The sequence below is a fragment of the Tachyglossus aculeatus genome, chromosome 17 (genome assembly GCF_015852505.1).
Source record: "Tachyglossus aculeatus isolate mTacAcu1 chromosome 17, mTacAcu1.pri, whole genome shotgun sequence".
Taxonomy (NCBI): Eukaryota; Metazoa; Chordata; class Mammalia; order Monotremata; family Tachyglossidae; genus Tachyglossus; species Tachyglossus aculeatus.
In genome coordinates, this window is record NC_052082.1 from 49,231,657 (window position 1) to 49,245,463 (window position 13,807).

The 13,807-nt window shown below is 55.2% G+C and overlaps 1 protein-coding gene across 1 annotated transcript in view; it reads right to left on the minus strand.

Annotated features, from left to right (window-relative positions):
* PHF12 (PHD finger protein 12) overlaps positions 1–12,024 on the minus strand; it is a 45,839-nt gene extending 33,815 nt beyond the window's left edge. Inside the window, exons 1-2 of the mRNA XM_038759711.1 lie at positions 11,881–12,024; positions 11,581–11,774 (exon numbers count right to left, since the gene is read on the minus strand). Coding sequence (XP_038615639.1) covers positions 11,581–11,774; positions 11,881–11,946 — 260 coding nt within the window. The 5' untranslated portion in view covers positions 11,947–12,024. The remainder of the gene's footprint in view (positions 1–11,580; positions 11,775–11,880) is intronic.
* Between the last annotated feature and the right edge of the window lie 1,783 nt (positions 12,025–13,807).

Sequence of the window (13,807 nt, forward strand, 5' to 3'; positions counted from 1 at the left end):
CGAGTTACTGCTTCCTCATGGCCAACGCGCAATTCTCCTTTTGTCGCTCTCTACTGGCTCCTCCGTCTTTCTTCCTTCCTTCCTTCCTCCCTCTCGGCACAGGCACAAAGACCCCATTTAAGCAGTCACTCCTTTCTAAATCCCAGTCGGTGACAGCACTTTCTCACTACAGACAGACACTGGGGGATGGCTTCGGGATTAGGGTTCAGGATTTCAGTCCACCCAGGAGGGGTGGTGGGAAGGACGGGGGGCTCAGTGTGGAGGCAGAAGAGACCCTCCTCGCCGGACTGAAAAGATCTCAGATAAAAAAAACAATGATTGTGGCTCTCGTTAGCACTTTCTATGCACCAAGCACCCCAGAAAGCGCTGAGGTAGATAGAAGATTATCAGGTTAGTCACAGTCCCTTGTCCCTCCCCCGAGGAGAGGCCTGAAAATGAGGGGGGTGCAGCCCCTGGGCCCAGTGACCAAACCATCACCACCAAAGGGCCTTTCTGAAATCGAGTTCCGGACCTAATGGAATCCAATGCCCATCCTCCTCCCTTCCGGCTTGGAAGCTGGCAGGAGGCCAGACGGATCCTCGGCTCCCACGAGGCCCTCCTCAAGCCACGCCACCTCGGTTCTGATTCAACCCTCCTAAACCCCCCGCAGAACTTGGGCGACAAGAATGGGGTACGCCATTCGGCAAGTATCATCACATCCCGAACGGGCGCCTTCCTCCCCAGCTGCTTGCTTCTGTGTGAACGCGAATGAACATACACACACAACACAGAGACGCAGCTGCCGGAGAAGGGGGCGAGAGTAGGGGTGGGTGGGGAGGAGAGCCGCTCAGGCCTCACAGAGAGCTAGAATTGTTATCCACCATCAAAAGGAAGCAACGTTTGACTTCCTCTAATTCTCCAAGCCTGTTGCTCGGGGGAGGGGGGTGGCGGTGGAGCGCACACCCACCCACCCACCCACCCACCCACAGTCCCGCGGTCTGTTATGTAGCAGCACACCTTCATTGCTAGGTAACCAAAATCCTCTTGGGGCATCAAAGCGGCCCGTCTCTTCTTTACGAGGAGCTACATAAAACCGGCAAGCAACTGCACGTTCTCTGCCCCTTTCTTCCCCTGTCTCTCTGGTGTATGGCCTACCCACCAGCGCTCGCCAGACAGACAGAGAGAGAGAGCGAGCGCGAGCGAGCGTGCGCACGCACAACCTGGTCTCCCGCTTACCCGGGTTCAAAAAAAGGCTCCCAGGTTGGCTCGTGCCGTTTCCAATCCGCGCTAACTACTGCTGTTTTATGAATCAAATTGTGGCAATTAAAAACCTCCGCTGTTATACTGGGTGCCCCAGGGGGCTAGGAGCACTCGGGGAAGGCCTTCCGACAATTAGAGTGGCACCCACAAGCCACACACACAACACGTACACAGACACGCGTGTGCACGCACACACACACACACAAACACACACACACAGACAGCCAGACAGAGAGCTCTACAGAGTAGGAATGCTGCCCAGAGGTAGACAGGATGAGCCATGGCTCATGGCTGATCTCTCTCTCCCCCAGGCCTCCTCTAGCTTGTGGCGTCTAGAGGCCCCTCGGTGACCTTTCAGTCTAATGCAAACCCAACTGCCGGCCCAGCGCCTGGGGAAACTCTTCCCACTGAAACGCCACATCCAATGGATTGCCTGGGTGAAGCCACTAGCCAGAGCCACGCTGGAAAAATTGAGTTTTCTTTTTTTTTTTTTTGGGTAAAGTCATACTGTTTAAAGCCACCGTAACGTTTTTCCCCACTAGGGTGCTGAACGGGGGAAACAGTACTTTGGGTGGTGTGGCCGGGCTCCTTTTAATAAATTTTCTTTTTCCATCTCAGTGGTGTTTCCACCTAGGAAATAAAAATCAATCGCCCCATTTGACTCAGAACTGTGGCTCGGTCATTTTTGTTTCAGAGTAGGTGATGTACTGGATATCATCTCTGACTGGACTAAAGCAGCCCCTCATGGATGTATCTTAAATCTGACCTCTAGACTGTAAGCTCCCTGTGGGCAGGAACTGTGCCTACCAACTCTATTGGATTATACTCTTCAAAGCGCTTAGTACAGTGCTCTTGCACAGAGTAACTTTCCATAAATACCGCTGACTGAATGACCAGGGACTACATTCCAACAGAGACCACGAATTTTGAGCCCAGTCAATCAAATTTGAGTGCTGTGTGCAGAGCACTGTACTAAGCGCTTAGAAGAGTACAGTATAACAAGATACCAGGCATTTCCTGCCCACAGGGAGTTTACAGTCTAGAGGGCTGTAATACTAGAAGCGGCATGGCTTAGGGGAAAGAGCACGGGCTTGGGAATCAGAGGTAGTGGGTTCTAATCCCAGCTCTGCCACTTGTCAGCTGTAAATTAAGCCACAACTTCTCTGGGCCTCAGTTACCTCAGCTGTAAAACGGGGATTAAGACTGTGAACCCCACCTGGGACAACCTGACAACCATGTATCTCTCCCACTGCTTGGAACAGTGCTTGGCACATTAGAAGCACTTAAATACCATCATCACTATTATTACTACCCTCAAAATTTCAGATTATTCAATTTAAGATTAGTTGATGGCTGTAAGGCGTGTACACAATTAGGGGCTCCGATGTACATTTCTGGGAGCCGCCAGGTTCTCAAGCAATCTGAGTCCTCCGACGAAGAAGCCCAGAAACGTGAAAGAATTCTACGCCTATCAATCCTCTCCCGCGGCTTGTCGCCACACACACGAAAAAATGCCAGAGCCGCAGTGTCGACTGGAGACCTGACTCATTCTGGGCTATTTCAAAGCGTCAGGATTCCCTCCAACCCCCGAACTCTGCCGGTCCCGGACCAGGTTTGTAGCGGTCGGCACCCAACTTCGAAAAGCTGAAAAAGCTTTATTTCACTGCAACTTTTGGCGCTGTCGGAGTGGGACGCTTTTCTCATTCAAAACCCCACACACGGGGATCGGATCTTAATCCGACACCACACACAGTGGGACGACGGGGGAGAGAGCCCCCGGGCCTCTTCGGGGATCCGATACCTAGCAAAAAAGCCCACTCAAGGGCCGGCCGGGAGGGCGGGGGAGGGTGGGAGAACGGCCAGCTCCCTGTCCGGATACCTCACTTGCAAAACTTCCCGACGACCCCCGGGCCACGAAGAGGTGGACGACTGCAGACTGGTGGGCCAAAAGGCCAAATGGACCCATTCCAACTCATCGACCGATCGACGGGGCGTCCGCAAGACGGCCCGGCCCCCAACTTCGCCGGCTCAACCTAAAGACGGGCCCAGACACGCACCCCTGCCCCAGAGTCCTTTGCGGCGCAGACGTTCCCCGAGCCGGCTAAAGATGGCCATTTTCCACCCTCCGTGTCAAACCTTCCCCGTTGGGTGACTCGCCGAAAATAAAATATGCAAAACTTCGAGGCGGGCTCAGTTTCGCCTGTGCACAGCCGAGGCTTTTTTACTCTCATTCTTCGAAAACCTCATTTTGGGACCCGCTGCCAACATCAGAGGGAGGAAACCCGGCCAACAATTCCAAATATAACACACGCGGGCAAATGGTGCAGAAATCTGTCTGACGGGAGCCACCGCGGCCGGGGTCCGATGAGGTGGACTCTCTTCTCGACGGGACGTCCAGGGTCCCAGCCGGCGTGGAATGACACTGACCGAGCGCCTGGGGAGACGCGGCTCCCCGGCCGGACTCACTCCACCCGAGGGCCAACTGGCCCGGCCCACCCCGAGAAGAGCCGAACTGTTTCATCATTCATCCTTCTCCCTCTCGGTTTTTCTAATTAACTAATGGAGAAGCCACGTGGCCTCGTGGGGAGAGTGCGGGCCTGGCAGTTGGAGGATTTGGGTTCTAATCCCGGCTCTCCCACGTGTCTGCTGGGTGACCTCGGTTACCTCACCTGTAAAACGGGGATTAAAGCTGGGAGCCCCTTGTGGGACGTGGACAATATCAACCTGATGATCTGGTATCTACCCCAGTGATTAATACAGTGCCCGGCAAATAGTAAGCGCTTTACAAAGACCTAAAAAAGAAAAACGCTTCCATAACCTTTGGCATAACCCGATGGATGATGATTCACAGCCTTGCATCGATCCAACAATCATATTTATTGAGCGCTTTCTCAATTAAACATTCAGGCTCAACTTGGAAAGAGCCGCATCTCCCAGAAATACTTCAAAAGCACTTCCTCCAACTTGTCCAAGGCAGGTTCTAGAATCCCGCCCGGCATTTCTAATACTTGATGCCCCAGATAAACTAGGACAAAAGAAGAGGCAGCTACTTCAAACATGGACCCGGCCTACGTCACCTTCGGGGACGTCAGGCAGTCAATCAATCGTACTTACTGAGCGCGTATGGTCCATAGAGCGCTGTAGTAAGCGCCTGGGAGAGTACAACATTAACAATCAATGGCTACAATCCCTGCCCACGATGACGTCACTGGTGGTCAGTCAGTTCACCCCCCACCCACCCAAAAGGCCCATCTTCAAACCCAGAAACACTGCATTTGCCTTGCAGCTCTACCACCAAAAGGAAGGAAAAACAAAAAAGGCTTTAACTAGACCCCTCCTCCTACCCCCTTCTGGATTGCCTCCCCTTTACCCGCCCCTCCCTCAGCCCCACAGCACTTGTGTACAGATCTGTAATTTATTCATTTATATTAACGTCTGCCTCCCGTCTCTAGACTGTAAGCTCGTGGTGCGGCAGGGACCGTGCCTACCGATTCTGTACTATTCTCTCCCAAGCGCTCAGTACAGTGCTCTCCACCCAGTAGGTGCTCAATAAAAATACGACTGATGCCATCTTTTTAGTTCATGAGCTAAGACCTCCTTGCGGAGTGGAACTCTTTCAGACACGAGAGGTGAAACTGACTTAGAAACTTCCTGGAACACCTCACCCACTTCTGTCGGCGGTTGGGAATTGTGACAAGTAACTCCAACTGACTGGAGAATTTTAAGGGGCCTCAGCTCACGGTGCTAAGGGCAGAGAAGGCTATGGCAGCTTGGGGGAGATTTATTTAGATGCTGATGGGGATGGGGTCGCTGCTTAATGACACCCCTCCCTTCCCCTCGCAAAAGAAATACACACAGCTGAAGCTTTAAAGAAAGGGACGGGCAGATGAAGTTGCCCCTCCCCTTAAGTCCTCTCCCCTATCTGGGCCAAACAAACGTCATTATTATTATTATGGTACTTATTAATCACTTACTATGTGCCAGACACTGTTCTAAACACTTGGGAAGATACAAGTTAATCAGTCTGGACACAGTCCCTGTCCCAGATGAGGCTCACTGCCTGAACAGGAGGGAGTAGGATTTAATCCTACTTTTGTTGTCTGTCTCCCCCCTTCTAGACTGTGAGCCCGCTGTTGGGTAGGGACCGGCTCTATATGTTGCCAACTTGTACTTCCCAAGCCTTAGTACAGTGCTCTGCACACAGTAAGCTCTCAATAAATACGACTGAATGAATGAATCCTTATTTTCCAGATGAGGTAACTGCGGTACGGAAAAGTGACTTGCCCAGGGTCACACAGCAGACACGTGGAAGAGTTGGAAACAGACCTCAGGTCCTCTGAATCCCAGGCCCGTGCTCTCTTCACTAGGCCTCAAGTGGCCTTATATGTACTGATCGATAAAGTGGATGGAACACGCTACTGTGATCAAATAAGCCCACTGTGGGCTGGGGATGTGTCTGTTATATTGTACTCTACCAAGCGCTCAGTACAGTCCTTTACACACAGTATGTGCTCGATAAATACAACTGACTAAAAATACACGACTTTTTCAGGGCAATCAGCTTCCTTCTTCTCTACCCAAGCAATGCAACTTCCACCAGGGCAAAGTCATTGTTTTATTACTTCTTTGTATTCTGCCAGACAGTATTCCTAACCCAGGGGGTCCCCAATCCCGCTGATTGACACCAAGACGATCCACATTATTCCAAAACCTGTAGGCGGCTTCCCTACATCAGGCTGCTTCAGAACACTGCTGCCATACCCTAACCAGTCAACAAAAAAGTGAGGTTTTTTTACTTCAAAATAAATAAATACGATCTCAGGTACACCCCACATGTCAATCACACATTCAGTCCCCTCAACTTAAAGAGAGAAAACAAGCCCTATTCACTAAACAGGCCTCTTCGAGGTTTCCAATTACTGCCTCCCATTCATGGACTCACGAGACAAAAATGAATTTGCACTCAATGAAATGCCCGGTCTGGACAGGCCGGCTCTCGCCACGACTGAAGGGAAAACTTTGCTGTTACAACTCGACCGGCTCTAGGCTCCGCATTTCCCGAAAACGATTCCGAGCCTCTGTTTTCTGGCTTGCAGGAGGACGCCAAGTCGTTCTGGAACACTTTTCCATTCGGCCCAGCATACCTAGCAACAGCTCTGGCCTTAATGGACAAATGAGGGGGGGGGAGGATTTTTTTTTTTTTTACAAAAAGGGGGGCAGGGGCGCTTAGCTCCAGACCGACTAGGCGCTCCATATACCAAGTCACCCAGCTCAGTTAACACCAACTGCCTCCTGAAGTAAAACATTAACCTACATTGTACAACAGGAGGCAGACAACCCTGTCCTAAAATGACTCCTCTCGTAACCGGCGGAAGAAACGGGAGAAAATGGAATTCGCCTGCAGTTTCCGGAGAATACCTGGGGGCCCCAGCGTTCTGGAACGGCATTTCCCGAGCAACTCTTGTGCGGGGCACTGCGCTTAAGCACGCGATCATCATCATCATCATCAATCGCATTTATTGAGCGCTTACTATGTGCAGAGCACTGTACTAAGCGCTTGGGAAGTACAAATTGGCAACACATAGAGACAGTCCCTACCCAACAGTGGGCTCACAGTCTAAAAGGGCTCACAGTCTAAAAGCGATGAGAAGGCCTCCCCGACTTTGGAAAGGAGGAGTCAGGCACGCCAACACACTCCCTCACTCTCATTAATGCCTCCTTAAAAAATTATACCGCTGGCAGCGAGGCTTTCTTAGGGCGCCCCGTTCTTGTGCTTGGGCCAGTATGGGTCCCTCTTTCTCTCTCAGGGGGCAGAGCTCTCTTGGGACCAGTGAAGGGGCTTCTTTCCTACACATTCTTGACCGCGGGCTTAATTTCCTCAAGATCAGTAATCAGCCTCCTAAGTGCCCCGAGCCCTGCAATTAGCCTAAATGTGGAGCAGCGCACACACACACCCCATCGGGTTCCCTCCCAGAGAAGAAGACAGTGGGGGGAAGAAGAGACCGGATTTGGACTGTGAATGTGATGGTAGAGGGAGAGGTGGGGGTTACAACTCCAGAGAAAATGGGGGGGAGGGGTTTGTTTTGTTGTCTGTCTCCCCCTTCTAGACTGTGAGCCCGCTGTTGGGTCGGGACCGTCTCTATATGTTGCCGACTTGTACTTTCCAAGCGCTTAGTACAGTGCTCTGCACACAGTAAGCGCTCAATAAATACGACTGAATGAATGAGGGGGGAGAATGATCCCACCCCCTTCTGCCGGTCCGGGCCTGCTCTCTCTCTTCCTAGGGTCTGTTCCCCAGCACAGCTGGCCTCCTGATGGGCGGCCGGCTTGGGCGGTGGCATCTAGTACAGCCCAGATTAGCCTCCCCCGCAATCTGGGTGTCCTCCCCGGAGTTGGTTTTTTTTTTTGGGGGGGGGGGGAGGGGGCGGCCTGGAAGTTGGAAGTGGTCAGGGCCGGATTGTCCCGCCAAGCCGGCGGCCATCACCTCCGGCCCCTCCTCCTCCACTTAAGAGGGGCAGGAAAATAAGGTGGGGAGGGGTCGCGGCGGTAACAGAGAGCAGAAGCAGCATGGCTCGGTAGAAAACAGCACAGCCTTTGGAGTCAGAGGCTGTGGGTTCGAATCCCGGCTTGGCCAGTTTTCAGCTGGGTGACTTTGGGAAAGTCACTTCACTTCTCCGGGCCTCTGGAAAATGGGGATGAAGACTGTGAGCCCCCCCCCCCCCCGGGTACAATTGATCACCTTATAGTAGTAATAATAATAATAACAATGAGGGCATTTCTTAAGCACTTATGTGCAAAGCGCTGTCCTAAGCACTGGGGAGGTGACGTGGCTCAGTGGAAAGAGCCTGGGCTTTGGAGTCAGAGGTCACGGGTTCAAATCCCAGCTCCGCCAATTGTCAGCTGGGTGACCCTGAGCAAGTTACTTCACTTCTCTGTGCCTCAGTTACCTCATCTGTAAAATGGGGAGCCCCCCGTGGGACAGTGGAAAGAGCCCGGGCTTTGGAGTCGGAGGTCACGGGTTCAAATCCCGGCTCCGCCAATTGTCAGCTGGGTGACTCTGGGCAAGTCACTTCACTTCTCCGCGCCTCACTGACCTCATCTGTAAAATGGGGAACCCCCGTGGGACAACCGTGTAACCTCCCCAGCGCTTAGAACAGTGCTTTGCTCATGGTAAGTGCTTAACAAATACCATCATTATTATTTGCACATGGTAAGGGCTTAATAAATGCCATCGTTATTATTAGTCCAAGGTGATTGGGATCCCTGGTGCTTAGCACATTCATTCATTCAGATTTATTGAGCGCTTCCTGTGTGCAGAGCACTGGACTAAGCGCTTGGGAAGTACAAGTAGGCAACATATAGAGACGGCACCTACATTCATTCACTCATTCAATCGTATTTATTGAGCGCTTCCTGTGTGCAGAGCACTGGACTAGGCGCTTGGGAAGTCCAAGCTGGCAATCTCTAGAGACGGTCCCTACATTCATTCACTCATTCAATCGTATTTATTGAGCGCTTCCTGTGTACACAGCGCTGTACTAAGCACTTGGGAAGTCCAAGCTGGCAACATCTAGAGACGGTCCCTACATTCATTCACCCACTCAATTGTATTTATTGAGCGCTTCCTGTGTACAGAGCACTGGACTAGGCGCTTGGGAAGTACAAGCTAGAGACGGTCCCTACCCAACGGTGGGCTCACATGGTAGAGAAGCAGCTGGCTCAGTGGAAAGAGCCCGGGCTTTGGAGTCAGAGGTCACGGGTTCGAATCCCAACTCCACCACGTCTGCTGTGTGACTTTGGGCAAGTCACTTCACTTCTCTGAGCCTCAGTTCCCTCATCTGTAAAACGGGGGTGAAGCCTGTGAGCCCCACGTGGGACAACTTGATCACCTTGAATCCCCCCCCAGCGCTTAGAACAGTGCTCCGCACTTCACCTCTCTGAGCCTCAGTTCCCTCATCCGTAAACGGGGATTAAGCCCGTGAGCCCCACATGGGACAACTTGATCACCTTGAACCCCCCCCCCCCCAGCGCTCAGAACAGTGCTCCGCGCTTCACTTCTCTGAGCCTCAGTTCCCTCAACTAACTGTAAAACGGGGGTTAAGACTGTGAGCCCCAAATGGGACAACTTGACCCCCTTGAATCCCCCCCACTGCTTAAAACAGTGCTCCACACTTCACTTCTCTGAGTCTCAGTTCCCTCATCTGTAAAACGGGGGTGAAGCCTGTGAGCCCCACATGGGACAACTTGACCCCCTTGAATCCCCCCCAGCGCTTAGAACAGTGCTCTGCGCTTCTCTGAGCCTCAGTTCCCTCATCTGTAAAACGGGGGTGAAGCCTGTGAGCCCCACATGGGACAACTTGACCACCTTGAATCCCCCCCGAGCGTTTAGAACAGTGCTCCGTGCTTCACTTCTCCGAGCCTCAGTCCCCTCATCTGTAAAACGGGGATGAAGCCTGTGAGCCCCGCGTGGGACAACTTGACCCCCTTGAATCCCCCCCACTGCTTAGAACAGTGCTCCGCACTTCACTTCTCCGAGCCTCAGTTCCCTCATCTGTAAAACGGGGGTGAAGCCTGTGAGCCCCACGTGGGACAACCTGATCACCTTGAATCCCCCCAGCGCTTAGAACAGCGCTCCGCACTTCTCCGAGCCTCAGTCCCCTCATCTGTAAAACGGGGGTGAAGCCTGTGAGCCCCACATGAGACAACCTGACCCCCTTGAATCCCCCCCAGCGCTGAGAACAGTGCTCCGTGCTTCTCCGAGCCTCAGTTCCCTCATCTGTAAAACGGGGGTGAAGCCTGTGAGCCCCACATGGGACAGCTTGACCCCCTTGAATCCCCCCCACTGCTTAGAACAGTGCTCTGCACTTCACTTCTCTAAGCCTCAGTTCCCTCATCTGTAAAACGGGGGTGAAGCCTGTGTGCCCCACGTGGGACAACCTGACCCCCTTGAATCCCCCCCGGCGCTTATCACTTCTCTGAGCCTCAGTCCCCTCATCTGTAAAACGGGGACGAAGCCTGTGAGCCCCACGTGGGACAACCTGACCCCCTTGAATCCCCCCCAGCGCTTAGAACAGCGCTCCGCACTTCTCCGAGCCTCAGTCCCCTCATCTGTAAAACGGGGGTGAAGCCTGTGAGCCCCACATGGGACAGCTTGACCCCCTTGAATCCCCCCCACTGCTTAGAACAGTGCTCCGCACTTCACTTCTCCGAGCCTCAGTTCCCTCATCTGTAAAACGGGGGTGAAGCCTGTGTGCCCCATGTGGGACAACCTGACCCCCTTGAATCCCCCCCGGCGCTTATCACTTCTCTGAGCCTCAGTCCCCTCATCTGTAAAACGGGGGCGAAGCCTGTGAGCCCCACATGGGACAACCTGACCCCCTTGAGTCCCCCCCAGCGCTTAGAACAGCGCTCCGCACTTCTCCGAGCCTCAGTCCCCTCATCTGTAAAACGGGGGTGAAGCCTGTGAGCCCCACATGGGACAACCTGACCCCCTTGAGTCCCCCCCAGCGCTTAGAACAGCGCTCCGCGCTTCTCCGAGCCTCAGTCCCCTCATCTGTAAAACGGGGGTGAAGCCTGTGAGCCCCACGTGGGACAACTTAACCCCCTTGAATCCCCCCCACTGCTTAGAACAGCGCTCCGCACTTCACTTCTCCGAGCCTCAGTCCCCTCATCTGTAAAACGGGGACGAAGCCTGTGAGCCCCACGTGGGACAACCTGACCCCCCTTGAATCCCCCCCGGCGCTTATCACTTCTCTGAGCCTCAGTCCCCTCATCTGTAAAACGGGGACGAAGCCTGTGAGACCCACATGGGACAGCTTGACCCCCCTGAATCTCCCCCGGCGCTTATCACTTCTCCGAGCCTCAGTCCCCTCATCTGTAAAACGGGGACGAAGCCCGTGAGCCCCACGTGGGACAACCTGACCCCCCTGAATCCCCCCCGGCGCTTATCACTTCTCTGAGCCTCAGTCCCCTCATCTGTAAAACGGGGGCGAAGCCCGTGAGCCCCACATGGGTCACCCTGACCCCCTTGAGTCCCCCCCAGCGCTCAGAACGGCGCTCCGCACTTCTGAGCCTCAGTCCCCTCATCCGTAAAACGGGGGCGAAGCCCGTGAGCCCCACGTGGGCCAACCTGACCCCCCCGAACCCCCCCCGCGGCGCTCCGCACACAGCAAGCGTTCCCACGACGATTAAGCGCTCACCACGGCGAGTGACGGCGCCCCGCCGCCCGCCCATCGGAGAGGCGGCCAAAATGGCGCTGCGAATAAAAATATAATTTAAAGGCGGGTCGCCATGTTGTAAACATTGTGTGTGGGGGTGTGTGTGTGTGTGTGTCCCCCTTACCAGCACTGGAGGTGGAAGGCGGCGGGGCAGTGGTCGCAGCAGAGCAGGTCCCCGCCCTCCTTGCAGCTATCGCAGCTGTCGTGATTGGTGGCGCGGCCGCTGCGGCGGGGCTCCTTCTCCGGCTTCCTGCCGCCGCCGCCGCCCCGTTTGTCCCCGTCCTCGCTCCTCGGGGGGGCCAGCAGGGCTTGGATTTGCTATGTACGAGACACCACACACACGGGGCGGGAGTGTTGGAGACGCCTTTGTCCCGCTCCTCCCCCCCCCCCCTCCTCCCCTTCGAAAAGGGGGAGCGGCTCTTACCTCCATGAGCCCCCCCGACGTGTCCAAGTCGTACACGATCGTCTTGGTCTCCATCTTCTCCCACATTCATCCCCGGCGGGCGCGCGCGCGCCCCCCCCCTCACGCAGCCCCGGACTGGGGGGGGGGGGGCGCCGCCGCCGCCCGGTCCGGTTCGATCCGGTCCGGTCCGGTCGTGAGGGGCGCCGGGGGGGGGAGTCCTCGGGGGGGGGGGCCTAGGCCTCGGGCTGGGGGCGGCGGGCGGGGGCTGCCATCGCGGGGGGCCGGTCCCCTCACACCGGGGCTCCGCCTCTCGCCGCCGCCGCCGCCGCGCACTTGGCGCAAACTTACCGCGAGCGCCCGCGCAGGCGCCCTGCGCTCCCCGCCGGCCGCGCGCAGCCGCACTGACGGCCGGCGCCCGCGCAGCCGCGCCGAGGGGCGCCCCCAGCGCGCACGCGCCGCCGCGCAACCGCCGGGCGCCCGCGCTCCTCGCGCAGGCGCGTCGGCGGCCGGCCGGCGCAGGCGCACTGGGCCCCCACCGCCCCTCGCGAAAGCTCGCCCCCTCCTCCGTCCGCCATATTGGTAAAGGATGCCTTTGGCTATTCATTCATTCAAGCCTATTTAGGGAGCGCTTACTGGAGGCGCACTGGGCCCCCTCCACCCCTCACAAAAGCCCGACCCCTCCTCCGTCCGCCATATTAGTAAAGGATGCCCTTGGCTCTTCATTCATTCAATCCTATTTATGGAGCGCTTACTGTGTGCGCGTTGGCAGGCGCACTGGGCACCTTCCACCCTTCAAAAAAGCTCGCCCCCTCCTCCGTCCGCCATATTGGTAAAGGATGCCCTTGGCTCTTTATTCATTCAATCCTATTTATGGACCGCTTACTGTGTGCGCGTTGGCAGGTGCACTGGGCACTCTCCACCCCTCACAAAAGCTCGCCCCCACCCCCCTCCGTCCGCCATATTGGTAAAGGATGCCCTTGGCTCTTCATTCATTCAATCGTATTTTTGGAGCGCCTACTGTGTGCGCGTTGGCAGGCGCCGCCCTTGGCTCTTCATTCATTCAATCGTATTTATGGAGTGCCTACTGTGTGCGCGTTGGCAGGCGCCCTGGGCACCCTCCACCCCCTCACAGAAGCTCGCCCCCTCCTCCGTCCGCCATATTGGTAAAGGATGCCCTGGGCTATTCATTCATTCAATTGTATTTATGGAGCGCTTACTGTAGGCGCACTGGGCACCCTCCACCCCTCACAAAAGCTCTTCCCCTTCCCCGTCCGCCATATTGGTAAAGGATGCCCTTGGCTATTCTTTCATTCAATCCTATTTAGGGAGCGCTTACTGTGTGTGCACTGGGCACCCTCCTCCGTACGCCATATTGGTAAAGGATGCCCTTGGCTCTTCATTCATTCGATCATATTTATGAAGCACCTACTGTGTGCGCATTGGCAGGCGCACTGGGCACCCTCCACCCCTCACAAAAGCTCGCCCCCCTCCTCCGTCCGCCATATTAGTAAAGGATGCCCTTGGCTATTCATTCATTCAATCGTATTTATGGAGCGCCTACTGTGTGCGCGTTGGCAGGCGCACTGAGCACCCTCCACCCCCTCACAAAAGCTCGCCCCCTCCTCCGTCCGCCATATTGGTAAAGGATGCCCTTGGCCATTCATTCATTCAATCCTATTTATGGAGCGCTTACTGTGTGCATGTTGGCAGCCGCCCCGCGCAGGCGCACTGGGCCCCCTCCTCCGTCCGCCATATTGGTAAAGGATGCCCTGGGCTATTCATTCATTCAATCGTATTTATGGAGCGCTTACTATGTGCACGTTGGCAGGCGCACTGGGCACCTTCCACCCCTCACGAAAGCTCGCCCCCTCTTCCGTCCGCCATATTGGTAAAGACGCCCTGGGCTATTCATTCATTCAATCGTATTTATGGAGCGCTTACTGTGTGC